Below are 15,655 nucleotides of genomic sequence, written 5' to 3' on the forward strand. Positions count from 1 at the left end.
ACTGAGGAGTATGGGGCATCCCGTCCGCTCTGCCATTTACAAGCCTCAGATCGGCAGGTTAGTAGTTGGGTAGGTGACCACCAGCGAATACCTGCAGTTGTATGTTATGTTTTGCAATACCTTTTGTGTCTTTGCTGTCAGTTTAATAGATTTTTTCAAGTTTTTCTTTTCTTTCCTTTTTCCTTTTTGTAAGAAACGATGGTACCTTACAACAAACCCACCGCCTTTGTATGTATATATGTTTACGCTTGCCGTTACCGCATCGAGTATACGCCGCCGTTTAATGAATTGCAGTATGGGGATGATGGAAGGGGGGAGGTGGGTAGGTGGGTAGATGCTGCAATAAGACATTGTGCCTCTTCTAAAGCGTCCAACGATATATCTTAGCGTGCCTACAGCAGTGGTCGCTCACTGGATTCACCTGGCCCAATGTCCAACCTGGGATCGTGAACATCTCATGCCATTACCCCTCGCCTCAGATATGTGTACAAGAGCTCCAGGACCCAATCATTCAACCAATCCCATCTAGTCCTACACCGCAGCACAAACCTCTTTTCCCAAGCACCGAAACGCCCTGATTTTCGCCTAGCCAGCCCCATTTTCCCAGGCCCGCCTAACTGAACTTGCTGTAGATGACCGCAATAATGAGCAGCACCAGCACGGTGATAATTGCAATCGTTATGATCCGATTTGTAGCCATCCTATTCTGAATCAGTACCTCCTCTTTCACAGCCTTTGGAAGCCCCGAGAGAAAGGTTGTCAATCATACCTCCGCGCCATCCCCCTCAGCGTCTTGACACTGCGGTCCACATAGCCCTCGCTCTCGTGCAGGATGTCGCCCGTATGCTGGATGGTCTCTCTCTGGCGATGCAGATCCGCTAGCGTGCTGGCACCAATGGCTTCCGTCTCGAGCGCGAGCGCGGCACTGTTCTTCAGCCGCTGGCTGCTCCGGTCTAGGCGGTCGGTACCGGAGAGGAGCTGCTGGCGCTGCTCGAGCTGCACGTCGTTGCCGCCCGGGTTGTCAGAATAGCGGGACCCGAAGAGGGCGGAGCGGTCGGAAGCCAGGGCGAGCAGCTTGCGCTTCGAGGCATCGATGTCCGACTCGTGGTTACGGAAGCGGGCGTTGATTTTGCTGCGCGTGGTGGATGGGATGTTCTGCTTCTCGAGGCGCATCTGGTCGAGCTGGATGGGGCAGGTGGTCCGTCAACAATGATCCTCTCTTTCGCATTTGGGGTACGGGGGAAGGGCAAGGGCAAGGGGATGTACGAGTTCATGACCTTCCTCCAAGGCCCGCTCTGCGGACAGGATGGCAGCCTTGCGTGGCTCGCCTGTGAGGTCGGGAATCTGGTCGAGCTTCTGGGAGAGATCTGCCTGTACGAGTTTCAGCTCGGCTTCGTAGCTGCTGAAGAGTTCGGAGCCGGCGTCGGTATCGAGGGGGTTGGACATGGTTGTGATAGTGGGCGGTCGTGGGGGTGGAGGTTGGGAGTGTGAGTATGGGTTTGAGTGTGGTTGGAGAGGGGCGTAGTCGTCGTCGTCGTCGTCGTCGTTGTCGTTGTCGTTGTCGTTGTCGTTGTTGTTAGACATTGACTTGGACTTGACGTGTGAGGTCCGGCGATGGCTCGGCTCGGGGCGTTGGGGTGGCCGATCCGGGCTTGGCGATTATATTCAAGCCTATCTCAACTCAAGCTTTGAAGAGATCTGAGCTATGATACGGGATACGCTTAGACGCTTTCTTCAACAGATCTACAAGATACACCACCAACACCACCAATCGACATTGACGACAACTGCCAACCCCAACCACCACCCCACCAACCACCAACCACCTTTGCCGTCCACCCATCTGTCGTGCATTTCTTTTGCGCATGAAAATCCCCAGCCTTTGTGTACTTCGAAACCAAAACAAGACCAGCCCAGCTCAGCTTAGTCCCAGTCCTACGGTCACGAAAAAGCCATGACGCCGTCTCTCATGGACGCCTCCAGCTCCAGCTCCAGCTCTAGCTCCAGCTCCAACTCCAACTCCAACCCCAGCTCATCGCCAGCTGCAGCGAGTGATGATCTGTGAATTTCACCTTTCCTTCCTATGTCGATTCTCCTCCCCCTTCTTCTCCCCAACCCGACTCCCTTTAGAAACATCCACCATGGCCCCTCCAAGATCTAATAGAAATCCGGTGCCCAGGAAGAAGGTTGCTATCATAGGCAGTGGCAGTGCGGGCATCGGTGCGCTCTGGGCCCTCAACCGCACCCATCACGATGTCTACCTATACGAAGCCGCCGACAGACTTGGTGGCCACTCCAACACGGTGGAATTTCACAATGGGAAATTCAAGACTTTGGTTGACACGGGATTCATTGTTCTGAATACTGCCACTTATCGTGTGTTCTCTTTGCGCTGAAGCAAATTGCACATGCTAATCTTACACAGCGAACTTTATCAATTTTCTCAACGCCGTCCATGTTCCTACAGTACCAACGGAGATGACTTTTGGAGTTTCGAGGGACGATGGCTTGTTTGAATGGGCCGGGACGTCGCTAGCTGCTGTGTTTGCGCAGAGGAGGAATCTACTGTCGCCGAGGGTGTGGAGGATGATCTTCGATATAATACGCTTCAACCAGTTCGCTCTGGACCTCCTGCAAGCGGAAGAGAGAAGCGAGGAATACGTGGCTGGAAAAGAGAACGGGCACTCGAACGGGAACGGGTGGCATCATGCCGAGAAACAGGAGACGATTGGGGAATACCTGGACCGGGAGGGCTACTCGGATGCGTTCAAGGACGACTACCTTATTCCAATGACCGCTGCGGTCTGGAGCACGAGTCCGGATAAATGCACGCTGGAATTTCCTGCCGTGACGTTGGTGCGGTTCATGTAGGTTTCGTTTCTCTTGAGATCTTGTGAGAGAATTATCGCTTACAAGTCTAGGTGGAACCACCACCTCCTCAGCACCGTCGCCGCGAGGCCCCAATGGCTGACTCTGAAATACGGCGCAAAATCCTACATCGACGCCGTCATGAAAGGCTTTCCACCCAACCACATCTTCCTCAACTCCCCAGTTCAATCCATCACCAACGATTCTGACGGAAAAGTGCGCCTGCACCTCCCTGATGCAAAATCAGAAGTCTATGACCACGTTATTCTCGCCACACACGGCGACGAAGCCCTCTCTCTCATCAACGCCGAAGCAGACCAGGAGGAGAAGTACATCCTCGGAGGGTTCAAAACTAGCCAAAACACTGCCATTCTGCACTCCGACCTTTCCCTGATGCCGAGATCACGAAAAGCCTGGTCGAGCTGGAACTACATCACAAAATCCTCGCCGACGGGTGCCAACGTCGACCAAGTGTGTCTAACATATAACATGAATATCCTGCAGCACATTGAACCGGCCGTCTTCGGCAACGTTCTTGTCACGCTTAACCCCCTGCACCTCCCCCCGCCGGAGACTGTGCAGGGACGCTACACGTACACGCACCCGCTGTACAACGCCGCCGCGATCCACTCCCAGAGCCTCCTACCTCGCATTCAAAACACGCGCGGCATCAGTTACTGCGGCGCCTGGACCAAATACGGCTTCCACGAGGACGGCTTCTCGTCTGGGCTGCAGGCTGCGCAAGACCACCTGGGCGCGAGGCTGCCCTTCCGGTTCAAGGACAGCACTTTCAGCCGTGGCCGGAAACCTGAGCTAGGGATTGCGGACCAGGCGCTGCGGCTGGCGATTATGGCCGTGCAGTCATTTGTTGAGTTTGTCGAGATGGTCTGTAGAGTTGATCGCCGGAAGCGGGTGTATGGTGCCCCGATGGGCAAGATTAAGAAGGTGGCTTAATGCGCTGGCAAAGCATAGAGAACCAGGACCTGGGAATTGGAAGGTGACAAATTGGGGCTGGGAAATTGGGTGTGCAGGAAAATCTGGGGTCTGGGCATACCATGGGTATCTGGGAGACAATTGCGGCGTTAGTTTCTCTCCCTCTCGTGACCCTTCTATCTAAGTCGTGATTTAACAAGAATGATAATGCTATATTCCCATCTTCTCTCTCCCTCTTCCTTTAGATTCAAACAGGATACTCACCAAAGCTTAGACCCCCAAACCAATTAGCCTGGCTTTTCACCAGTTTGCTTATTTCTTTACACAAACAAGTAAGTCCCTACCTAGTCTCAATACTCTAACGTTGTTCAGATATACGCTATGCAAGATGCTGCAGGGCAGCAACTCTTTAGTATTGAACGGACAGAAGATCAGATGGATACCGTGCAGCACAACACTTGAGAAGGATACCTGATTAACTAATCAGTTTCTTGATCATGGCCAGAGAGAGCCATCGGGCATGCATGCGATGCGATGCGGATCAAAACCGCTAGAGTATACTGATTCGCTTTGCTTGCGAGGTCAGACCAACAAAACTCGGAAACCGAACTGGGCGTATCGATGAATTGAAGGTTGTTGACATGTTTTTTTTTTTTTTTTTTTTTTTTTTTTTTTTGGTTCTGATGGGGCTGATCTGGTCTTCGCTTATCGGTCTTGTCTTCAACCTTCACCGCACGTTTGATGTGTTTGGCAGATATACTCGGCTCTTCAATCCATCTTCATCTCCAGCCTCATCTTTTCTTCATCAATTGGTATTTTTTCGTCTTGTTTGGCAGGTAGATAGACGGTTGTAAGAAAAAATTGCGCGAGGAGAATTCCGCAAAGGGCCACTGGGCACCTCCCCCAAAATCCCTCCCCTCCCCCCCAAAAAAAAAAAAAAAAAAAAAAAAAAAAGGGGGGGGGGGGGGGGGGGGGGGGGCAGATGAGCCGGGAAACGTTTCCGTAGCTCTTTAAAAAAAAGGATAATCTCGCTTGACGAAAGACCAGCATAGAACCTTCGAAGTATCTTGGAGAAAAATTAAATGGCGGCCAGGCTTGTAGGATCCAATAAAAGTCTGGAAACGGGTATCAAAAAGAAAAAACCAGCAACGCCCTTGAAATACAAACCAAAGCCGCAGTAGCGCCTCACGATAAAACCCTCAGCATGCCAAACGTCACGCTGAGCATGAATCCTGTAGCAACAGCGACTTTCTTCCTACCTGACCAAACCCCGTCCTCCCGCACAAGCCAGCCCATACACCCCAACGGCCATAAGAACCCCATGATATTGCCCCACAGCAAGTCATCCAAAGCGCCCTCTCCATCCCCGAAATCGAACCCCCCCGTATCGGCCCCTCCTCCACCATTCCCGCCTGCATTATCGTCTATCCAAGCGTCCTCCATACGTAGCAATGTATCCGTCGAGGGCATAGTCTCCGGGGTGTGGATATTCGACTGAATAGAGCGGAACTGCAACCGCAGCTGGTTTACCTCTGCCGGCGAGAAACCCCCCGACAGCAGTCTCTCGAAGCCTCGCGGCGCAGGGGTCGTGGTTGACGCTTGCGCAGCCCCTCCTCCATTCCGCGTCTCGCTCTTTCCCCTCTTCCGCGGCGTCGCGCTCGTGGAGGCGGCAGCCAGCGCCTCGGCGGACAATTCCGACGTGGTCAACGCATCGCCGATCGAGCAGTTGATGTACACGCGCGGCGAGGGCGGCTCGACTGATTTGCCCTTGCCCTTTGGATCGGTGGGTGGAGGGGACGGCAGGGGAATCTTGAGGACGTCCGAGAGGATGTCGTCGTCTTGGAGGAGCTTGCCGCTGTGGATGAGCCGGAGGCGGTGCTGCGAGGTGGGCGCGTCGAGATGGGAGCGGAGGCGCTGCTTGAGAGCTACGACTGTTGTTTCGTCTGGGGAGGGGATGTCGAGCAAAAGGTCAGGGATCGAGGTTGTGAATCTAATTGTGATGAGGAGAGGGGTTGGCTCTGCGCCCGAGGGGGCGAGGGAGGCCATGGCTGGCTCTTTTGTTCGTTGTTTGTTTTTTTTTTTGGATAGAGTCGTAGACTGCTTAGCTGATACGCTCTCAAGGAGGTCGTGGGGTCGGCATTATTTCCGCGGTTCAGGTACCTTGGTGAGTAAAGGTGGTAGAAAATGCATGATTAGAGAAACGATACCTCGCCGAATGTCGTTGTCCCGAACCGAGGCTCTAGCGTGGTAGGGGTCAACAACGACGACTTAAGTATGGTTGATGTACACAACGAACATTTCGATAGGTGCGGTAATCTCAGCCTGTAATACATGAATGTATTGAACAGAAAATAAGGTAGTCAATTTTGCCTTGCACCGCCAAAGCTTCATGAAGTCTTCAACGTCTTTGCTCCAACTGTCGACAACTTGGCAACGAACGGCGTTCAAGGGCCCTCTCTCCTCACGCGGCCTTGGTCTCCGACACTTCACCTCGACCATGCCTACCCACGAGAAGATCAAGCCTGCCCAGCGAGTTGCCGGTAGGAAGCAAGATGTCTGGTACGGATGAACCCTCTTTCTTCTCTTCGCTCCTCTCAGCCTTCCTGGGGAAACTTCAGCTCCTCGAAGAGCAATGGAGGGCGGTGTAGCTGGCTGGGCTGGAGTGGGAGCGGGTCCCATAGCTCACACCCATTTTCTGCAAATTCTACCTCCGGATCTATCGAAATCCCATCAACTAAACCGAAGATGCAGGACAATCGTCAACGAAGCCGCAGCAGCTTCCCCCGTCCAGCCCATTGTCAACATGGGCCAGGGCTTCTTCGGATACAACCCTCCCCAATTCATCTTAAACGCTGCGAAGGAGGCTCTCAACAAGGTCGAATGCAACCAGTATTCTCCTACGAAGGGACGGCCACGTCTAAAGAAGGCTCTTGCGGATGCATACTCGCCGCTATGGGGAAGGAAGCTGAATCCTGAGACGGAGGTTACCATTACGACGGGGGCGAACGAAGGTAGGACGATCGGAAAGATTAAATGCAAGAGGAAACGCTGATTTGGGTAGGCATGCTGAGTGCCTTCATGGGTTTCATCGAAGAGGGCGATGAGGTTATCATCTTCGAGCCATTCTTCGACCAGTACTTGAGCAATATCGAAATGCCCGGCGGAAAGATCGTCTGTGTCCCGCTCCATCCTCCGCCCAAAGGCGCTACCCAAAACACCTCCGCCGGGGAGTGGACTATTGACTTTGCTGAGCTCGAAGCCGCCATCACCCCACGGACCAAGATGATTGTCATCAACACACCTCACAATCCGATTGGAAAGGTTTTCTCCAAAGAAGAACTCCTCAAGATCGGCGAGCTCTGCGTCAAGAACCAGATTCTGATTCTGTCTGACGAGGTCTACGACCGTCTCTTCTACGTCCCGTTCACCCGAATGGCTACCCTGTCTCCGGAGATCGAGAAGCTTACTCTGACCGTTGGCTCGGCCGGCAAGAACTTCTACGCCACAGGCTGGCGCGTAGGCTGGCTCATCGGCCCTCCAGAACTCATCCATTACGTCGCCGCCGCTCACACACGAATCTGCTATTCCTCCGTCTCTCCTTTGCAAGAAGCAGCCGCCGTGGGTTTCGAGCAAGCCGACGCCGAAAACTTCTGGGAGACAGCCAAGAGAGAGATGAAAGGCAAGATGGATCGGTTTAATGAAATCTGGAAGGAGTTGAGTCTTCCATTCTCTGACCCCGAAGGTGGGTACTTCGTGTTGGTCAACATGAAGAAGGTCAAAATCCCTGCGGATTATCCGTTCCCCGCTCAGGCCAAGGATAGACCGCGAGATTTCAAGCTCAGTTGGTTCTTGATTCAAGAGGTTGGGGTTGCGGCCATCCCGCCGACAGAATTTTATACGGACGAAAATGCGCATATTGGTGAGGATTGGTTGCGCTTTGCTGTCTGCAAAGAGGATGATGTTTTGGAGAGGGCCAAGGAGAGGCTGAGAGACTTGAAGAAGTACATAGAGTAAAAAGATACATAGCAATGGCAGCTAAGGTTAGCGTTCATTGAGCGATGCCGCGACCTGGGGTTCTTATGAAGCCTTACGAAGATCGATTTGACTCGGCCACCAAGTCCTGATTCTACGAAGATGATGTTACCTCATTGTCAACTTTCTGGAGGTGGGAACAGGCAACATTGGAACCTTTTGCTTCGCAGAATGTAAAGTGGCTAAGAAGATTTCACCACTCCGGAGACTAAGCAGCGGGTGTCGATTTCGAGGATGTAGCTCATGTATCCGCTGCCACAATGGCTGGCGCTCATATTAGACTCTTTAAGTACATGCACGGGGGGGATAAGTTGACGCCAATCCGGGAAAGCAACGATGAGGAAGGGATTGGGAAAAAAAAAAAAAAAAAAAAAAAAAACGAAAAGACATCGGCTACCACGCCCCCCTCAATCCAAGCCGGGAAAGTTCTCCTTCATGGGGACCGGTTCCGGCTCTTTCCAGCGACGTGAGGTACCGGACGTTGCTCTCGGTCCCCGAGACCCCATCACGCCGCCAGACTCGGCCTCCCCTTCCGCGGCGCTGTCGGCCGCTTCCCGATCCTTCGCATCCAACTCGTCCTGGAAGCGCGCGCTCAGATCGCCCACGTACCTCAGCAGCAGCCTCAGATTCCCCCGGTCCACCCTCTGCGCCTCGTCGAACAGCAGCTCGACGATGGGGATCTTCGAGCAGCTCGGCCGCGGCGCCGCGGCGCCCTCGGCCGGCGCGTCCTCCGCGTCCGCCGCGTACGGGAGCGTCATCTCGACCCGGACAATCGCCACGCCGAGCGCACGCAGCGTCTCGGGGCGCTCGGCCCGGCCGCGCGCGGCGTGCTCGAGCGCGGCCGCCTCGATGGCGGCGAGCGCGGGCGCCATCGGGCCGTCGGTGAACGGCAGCACGCGCGCGTGCGAAAGGGGAAAGTCCGCTCGCGGGTGCACGTACCGCTCCGGCGGGGATTCCTGCGGTGGCGTCGCGAGGCTGGCGCGCTGGCCTCGGGTGCGGTCTTGGGGCTGGTCGTTCGACATTCTGTGGACTCGCGGAGCGCTTGCGTTGCGTTGCGTTGCGGTGTGTGTGTGTGTGTGTGTGTGTGTGTGTGTGTGTCTGGGAAGAGCTATTGCTTTTATTTTAAAAAGAAAAAAATGTTTTATCTCTTTTGCAATGGGCGGGACGGCTCAGATGTTCGGTTTGCTGAGTTCTTGCGTCAAGGATCTATCTCTTGGGTGGTGGTGATTCACAAAATCGCGTTTGGTAGAGACAGCCATGGAAGTGTGACGCTGTCGCTCGAACGTGAATCTCGCGCCTTCGAGCGCATTCATACTTGCACTCTGGTCTGAACCCATTGTGACTTTTTCGCTCCACGTCCTTCCGTGCCGCGATGGCTTCTTATCCGCGCCAGTATGTCTACACCCCGTCAGTTTTGATCTGCACCTGGATCAGTCCGTCTCCGAGTACTATGCATCTTAGCCAAACCCCCAAGATGAGATCCAGGTCTCCCGGAACGGCCTTGAGAGTCGCTGCCAACGAGCGAGTGTCGAGAAAAATCGATTCACAGCAGGCGATTACTCCCCCCCTCTCGAACAAGTGCTGCCCTCACACAGGGGTTCCCAGCTCTGCGAAGGCTGGAAAAACGGAGGAATCAGCAGAGGTAGGGAGGGGTCTTTGCATGTGCTCGTACAGACCTCGTCCTGACCACGAGAGAGAAGTCGCAGACGCCTCTTTTCGGGGGACGCTGCTTCGGAGGGGTGGGGGGGACTTGCACGGACAGAGGGCGAGGGATGCCTGCGAGTTCGACGCGGCGGCGATGATGATGATGATGATGATGATGGCCTTGGGGCGCGCTTTTCCTTCTCTAGAGAGCGCTGGGGATTTCTTGAGAAGATTGAGTTTCGGGAACAAAGAAGCTTCGGAGGTCGGAGAGCCTTCGGGGGGGGGGGGGGGGGGGGGGGTTTCTTTGGACTTGGTAGCTTTGAGTTGGGAAATTTCCTTCTTCTTCTTCGGGGAGAGGTTTTCGGTTTTACTCAGCTCCTTAAGTCAAGTTAAGTCAAGTCAAGTCAAGTACTGCTACTCTTCTTCGTGCGGACGTGTGTTGGTTCGCCGGTAGCGAAACCCCCCCCCCCCCCCCCCCCCTCTCTCTCTCTCTCATGCGGCGGCACGTGCCCTGTTGAAATTGCAAAATGATGGTATTGAATGGTATGTGATTTCTGTCTGTCTTCTGCCGCAGTGTCCAAGGAGTAACATAAAAGAGAGGAGGGAGGATGGAGGGGGGAGAGTGGGTCATGTAGGGTCATAGAAGAGATAGATGGTGAACAAGGTATGGTCTACAAAGCAATCGGGTTTGAAAAGGCATTGAACGTGGTAAGAACAAACTCGGAACGGGCTGTGACAGTCTGAGAGACGAGGGCAAGGCGCCTCGCTGAAGAAAGTAAAGGGTGTCGAAGAAAGCATCTGCCAACCGCCGTTCGTTCACCCAGCCCGCACAGAAAAAACCGATGGATCCGAGCTCGACCCCATCTCAGCGCCGATAACACGATTCTGTCTACGGAACAATTCATCATTTCGTCAGTTCATAAGAGCGATGCGCAGATTTCGGCCCGTCAGGAGTATGTGTAGACATTGCCGATTCCGGTCGGAGCGCCGTCCGCCTGGACCAGCGGCCCCATTGTCGATTGAGGATCGCACCAGAACCACGAGTACCTCGCGATATAGCTCTGGGCGTCTATCCACGGCATGATGCGGCGGAGGAAATCCGTCTTCTCCGCCTCCGAGCCAGAGCCGTTGAACTACAGTACCACCCGCTCGGTTAGCCCCTGCGCGGGCTCGCGTAAAAAACTGGGGCCGCCAACAACAAAACCCACCTCGGTGATCCAGAGCCGGAGCTGGAGACTTCCAGTCGCGGCATACGCCTGTGACATGTACAACTTGAACCAGGCGTCGTTGCTTGCACTGTCATACCAGTGAACCGGGAGGAAATCGACGTGGCAGCCTGTGCAGAGCCGGAGGAACTCCTGGAGCCACGGCAGACCGGCGGGGCCGTTGGTGACGGCTGGTGCGCCGAGATAGGCTCTTCCTTTGAAAGGCTGGATGTATGTGCGGTAGGCGTTGACTGCTTGTTGAGGCGACATGCAGGATCCGCCCCCGCTGCATCCATCGGGCTCGTTGAAGGCGACGATGTGGCGTGAACCGCGACTGAGAGCATTGTCGACATTCTTGAACCACTACCACAAGTCAGCATTGCCCGTATCTCTAATGGTACAGGGCTTGGCGCTCTACATTTCCCGTGTGGTCAACTCCATCTCCCCAAAGCATGGGCACGAACTCGATATTCTGCGGGAAGGCAGGATCCATGTAACTGTCCCAGCTGTATGCCCATGATACTTTGCTGTTGGCGCCCTTGAAGTTCTGAATATATTTCGGGGGATTGTTGAAGGGGAGGCCTCGCTTAAGCTGGCTGAGAGGGTTGTATGGATAGGGAAGCGTGTAGCGAGCCTCAATCGTCGAGGTTGAGTTCATCTCATGATGGTGGGGGTGGTGGTGACGAAGATGCGCGGCAGACACTTGCAAGATGAGGAGCCTTGTTACGATCAACGCAAAGAGAGCTTGGAAGGCAGTCATTTTGGAATGCGATTGTAGCCGTGCCCATTTCTCTCGGGACCATCCAGAGTATTTGACGTGCGGCGGAACTGAGGCTTTTTCTTGAAACCCGAAGAAAATCGTAAGGCTGCACGCTAAGAGCAGGTGGCGACAGAAGATCGTAGCGATGGATAGCTTTCCTATTGGATCTTTCCATGATGTTGTGAAAGATCAGATGTGACGGTGGAAATTACAGTGCCTGTAGAAACCGTGGTTGGCTACAGGATCCGACCCGAGCCACCATAGTCCAGGTCGCTGCCAGCGAGCCTGGACCGCGAGTCTGACCACGGATGACCACGGCACACCCAGCGGCACGGGATTCGCTCCCGGAGTGAACGCTATTCGGAGACCGAAGCATGGAATCAAGATGCAGGACCAAGCTTGGCAGGGGCAACGTGTGCGAATGGGCTCCGGACACGAGCCTAGAAGACGGGAAGAAAATGAAGAGGCTGCAATATAGAAACGCAGGTACCAGGATAAAATCGACGAGTCAAACAGGACGATCGAATGCTGCATCAGCCCTGTAGGGGGAGAGATACGCTGGTGGGACAATTCCGAGGACATGTAGAAAGGCACAAGGGAGAGGTTAAAGATAAATACAAGGAATGAAAAGAAGAAGAATGGGACAGAGCAAAATACGAGATACCAGCTGAATCCACCGTCCTGGTGGTCTGATCTTCCGGGCTTCGAAATCGGACGGACCCCCGAACTGCAGGAACCCAACAATCGCCTCTGCGTAATGCAGCTAGCTGCACGGATACGTCTCACGTCCTCAACTATCGACGGCGAATCAAGAAGCGCAAGTAGAGTCGCATTGCATGCCACCCTCAGCAACACGCCGAAGCCGTAAAATCGCGCACCGTGTACTTCCTATCGACTCGGCTCAAGAGCCAGACTCGAACACAAAGGAGTGGTAAAAAAAAAAATCAAAAATCACGTGAATCGCTTCCCCTGAACCTCCGATTGTTTGCTTCCAAGTCCCATTACCGCCATCGGTCCCCATCTTCCGGAATATTCTGCTGGGAAAGGGACTGGAGGTTTACTTATCGAATGGTTCTTCTGCTCTTCTAGCCCATTATTCAACCCCCCCCCCCCAAGGCCTTGCCGCCAAGATTGAAGGCCAACAGACTTACCATGATGCTGCTCCGCAACGTGCGAGAGCACCGATCGAGCATCGGATGAATCAACTTCTCGGTCTTCGCCGATGCACTGAGCCGTTGTTGCGAGCCATATGGACGACAGAAAGCTTGGCACCGAATGCATCGAAGACCCTGAGGTAGATGTAGATGCTTCGAAGCCTATGAAGCATGAATTTGTGGAGGCATTAGGAGGATACTCAAGGATCGAGAACTAAAGGATCGAGAACTAAAGGATTGGAGAGCCTGCCGTTCCAGGTGGATTACGGCAGTGTAATCGATGGGTTGAGCCAATCTCATGACGTTAGGACGGGACTCGGTACGAGAATATTAAACGGACAGCAGTTCTTCTCTGGAAGAGGAGAAGTTTCTACCCGGAGGCCAGATCTGTAGAGAGCCTGGCAAAGGAGTCTGAGGTTTCGGTTACTACAGCAGTGAGAGGATTTTCCAGCTGGTTCGCGACATAGCCCGCGGAAAGGACTGTGTCCAGACCTGAAAGAGTAGTTGAGTTTCCATCGTGGTCTTCGCTTCGAGACTATAAAGGGCTGGTCTTTCTCCACACAGCCAGCATGATCCAGCGAGTGGGATGAGAGCAAGACATCTGCAGCGGCCTTAACGGAGGAATCCCCTCGTCTCGTGCGTAGTAAGTACATGAGCTGGACCTTTCCGCTTCATGCCAATGCATCCGTCTCCACGTACTACGGCATCACGGTAGACCTTAAGACATACAAGCGGACAACAGACGCAGGATCAGAATCTCTCGCCTGCACCATGGCAGAGCACCCCAGCGCCCCGCGGAACACGGGCCGAATCCGACGGCGATGCCCTGGACCCAGGCCAAATAAGTACAACGAGGCGGCACCATGCGGCCGCGACTCCATCCATCAGCGGACACCTCGACCACATGCGGAACACGCCGGCCCCGGGGCCCGGAGCCACAGCCGGCGACATCGAGAGCCGCAAGCGCGTGGGCTCTGGGATGGGCCGGGTGGCAGGCGGGCCTCCCGATGGACGCCGGTGCCATCCCCGTCGACGGGCCCCGGGACCCGGAGGTCGCCGTGGAGGATGACGCGGGCGGCGACGTTCCGGGTGGTGGTGGAAGCTCTCGCGACGGAGCTGGGCCGCTGGACGAACAAGGAGGCGGAGAACCTGGTGTGCGACCTGCAGGCCTTCTCGTCGTCGCTGGAGGATGGCTTCGACGGGCTGCGGAACCTGGCGGAGTACGGCCGCTGCCCGGATGCTGAGAGGGATTGAGGGAGGGAGGTGTACCGGTACATGACCAACTCAAAGCTCCGGATCGTAATCGAGGAGGGTGATGTTGGTGTTAGGTAGGTAATATCCTCGTTCGGGTCGCGTCGATCCTCCCTTATTCTAGTACCGGTACCGGTACCGCTACCCACACGGCACGTGTAAACATCTACTGTACGATACGCATACGTTGCATACGTAGGGACACAGTACTTAAAAATATCAATCATATCATTATCGTTACCGCTATTTATAACCGTGATTTTTCTTCTTTCTTTCTTTCTTTCTTTCCGTCTTGATTTGACTCATGCTAAGGCCGTCGTTAAGCTGCACAGACGGTGGTGATCCAGGGTGGTGGTGAGCGAGGGCTCGAGGACGAGAGTGGGTAATCGAGCAATCTTCTTCATTGATGAGGTTGGAGTTTTGAGCCCTACAGTACCAGTACCAGTAGGTAGGTACGCCCGCCGAGGACCGTAGGTAAGCGAGGGCCGCTCTCAGCGCACGGGTCAGTTGGTTGATACCGGTACCGGTACGGTAATGGATGATTTAAAACGTGCGCATCTCCTCACGCAGCGATGATTACGATGTCGTGGGTGGTTTGGTTGATTTGCTATCTCTTATATACTACTATACTACACTACACTAGAAGTAAAGACACACCGGACTGTCGCGCCTTACTTAACGGTGGTGCCGCCGACCTTCACCCTCACGCTACCCAACCGACAACCAAACCTCGGCAGGCTGGTTGAGTGAGTAAGTGAGTGAGTGAGTGATTGATTCACCAGCTACCGGTATGCTAACCAACCTCTGACAGCACAGCTAAGTAGGACCGTCTCTACTGTAGGTAGGTAGGTACTTAAGAGCGATCGCCGTCGGACGATCAGCCGGCTGTTCTACGGGAAGCATCAGCATCAGCATCAGCATCCCTTGTTGAGGTACCTAGGTACCTAGCCTTGACTGTACTACGGTACGTAGCATGGTGACCGCACCGCACCGCACCGCTCCGCTCGAGCCAGGTACCTACCTACCGGTCGGTCATCCACAGTCCGTAGTACCGGTAACCGAGCAGCCAGCAGCCCGCGCGCGGACTTGCAACTAACATCTATCTACCTACCTATACCTACCTAGGCACCTCAGAGTGCCGTGCCGCCGTACCCGTCGATCCAAAAGTCGGTCCAACAGTTTTCCACTCGGTGCTTTAACCCAGCGCAGTCATGGACTGGATCCGTATCATCTGGATTGTGGGAGTTGGGAGATGTCTAGCTCAGGACGGTGCGGCTTTTCCAATGCGCGGATACCGGTAGCTGCGATGGGATCGGTGGGTGGATCTTCGCGCGATGGCATGCATGGTCATGGGCATGGGCATGGGCATGGGCATGGGCATGGGCATGGGCAGAAGGAGGGATGGTGGTGGGTGTCCCGGGTTGCTGGGTTGCTGGGTGACAGTGTTCTGCTTAGGTCGGTCGGTCTGTGTTGTTATGCAGGGGGGGGGGGGGGGGGGGTGGGGAAGGGGGAATGGGGAAGGGGGACGAGGGAAGGGGGAAGGGTGAAAGGTGGCCCAGGCGATGCGGTGAGTCGACGATGGAGCAGAGAGGACGGACGTACTGTACCGACGGAAGGCATAAACTAGTACGTAGAGCAGAGCAGAATCGGGGCTGTGCATGCACGCAGCGAGCTGGCTGGCTGTGGCTGAGGCGGTGGCTGGGGCTGTGCTGGGCCAACTGATAAGACATGCAGAACTGGTAGAAGCCCAAAGGTGGGGGGAGTAAAAGTATAGAAAGGGTAAGCCATCTCCCATCTCCCGTCTCCCC

The 15,655-nt window shown here is 54.7% G+C and overlaps 7 protein-coding genes across 7 annotated transcripts; 3 read left to right on the plus strand and 4 right to left on the minus strand.

Annotated features, from left to right (window-relative positions):
• Positions 1-613: 613 nt before the first annotated feature.
• L3040_001671 (uncharacterized protein) lies at positions 614-1,446 on the minus strand (the record flags this gene model as incomplete). Its single annotated transcript, XM_007294346.2, has 3 exons — positions 614-701; positions 770-1,182; positions 1,267-1,446. The coding sequence occupies 3 exons, from the start codon at positions 1,444-1,446 to the stop codon at positions 614-616; spliced, it is 681 nt and encodes a 226-aa protein (XP_007294408.2).
• A 695-nt stretch (positions 1,447-2,141) lies between these two features.
• Positions 2,142-3,822, plus strand: L3040_001672 (uncharacterized protein; the record flags this gene model as incomplete). The annotated part of the gene is made up of 3 exons (XM_007294347.1): positions 2,142-2,376; positions 2,426-2,867; positions 2,922-3,822. The coding sequence occupies 3 exons, from the start codon at positions 2,142-2,144 to the stop codon at positions 3,820-3,822; spliced, it is 1,578 nt and encodes a 525-aa protein (XP_007294409.1).
• Positions 3,823-4,986: 1,164 nt separating this feature from the next.
• Positions 4,987-5,847, minus strand: L3040_001673 (uncharacterized protein; the record flags this gene model as incomplete). The annotated part of the gene is made up of 1 exon (XM_007294348.1): positions 4,987-5,847. One exon carries the CDS (start codon positions 5,845-5,847, stop codon positions 4,987-4,989), a length of 861 nt encoding a protein of 286 aa, XP_007294410.1.
• A 451-nt stretch (positions 5,848-6,298) lies between these two features.
• On the plus strand, positions 6,299-7,815 carry L3040_001674 (uncharacterized protein; the record flags this gene model as incomplete). The annotated part of the gene is made up of 3 exons (XM_007294349.1): positions 6,299-6,360; positions 6,553-6,812; positions 6,863-7,815. The coding sequence occupies 3 exons, from the start codon at positions 6,299-6,301 to the stop codon at positions 7,813-7,815; spliced, it is 1,275 nt and encodes a 424-aa protein (XP_007294411.1).
• A 425-nt stretch (positions 7,816-8,240) lies between these two features.
• On the minus strand, positions 8,241-8,855 carry L3040_001675 (uncharacterized protein; the record flags this gene model as incomplete). The annotated part of the gene is made up of 1 exon (XM_007294350.2): positions 8,241-8,855. One exon carries the CDS (start codon positions 8,853-8,855, stop codon positions 8,241-8,243), a length of 615 nt encoding a protein of 204 aa, XP_007294412.2.
• A 1,569-nt stretch (positions 8,856-10,424) lies between these two features.
• On the minus strand, positions 10,425-11,442 carry L3040_001676 (uncharacterized protein; the record flags this gene model as incomplete). Its single annotated transcript, XM_007294351.1, has 3 exons — positions 10,425-10,610; positions 10,686-11,045; positions 11,101-11,442. The coding sequence occupies 3 exons, from the start codon at positions 11,440-11,442 to the stop codon at positions 10,425-10,427; spliced, it is 888 nt and encodes a 295-aa protein (XP_007294413.1).
• Positions 11,443-13,367: 1,925 nt separating this feature from the next.
• Positions 13,368-13,850, plus strand: L3040_001677 (uncharacterized protein; the record flags this gene model as incomplete). Its single annotated transcript, XM_007294352.2, has 1 exon — positions 13,368-13,850. The coding sequence occupies one exon, from the start codon at positions 13,368-13,370 to the stop codon at positions 13,848-13,850; it is 483 nt and encodes a 160-aa protein (XP_007294414.2).
• Positions 13,851-15,655: the final 1,805 nt, after the last annotated feature.

Source organism: Drepanopeziza brunnea (genome assembly GCF_022702325.1).
Source record: "Drepanopeziza brunnea f. sp. 'multigermtubi' strain 214-2 chromosome Unknown ctg2, whole genome shotgun sequence".
In the NCBI taxonomy this organism is placed as follows: domain Eukaryota; kingdom Fungi; phylum Ascomycota; class Leotiomycetes; order Helotiales; family Drepanopezizaceae; genus Drepanopeziza; species Drepanopeziza brunnea.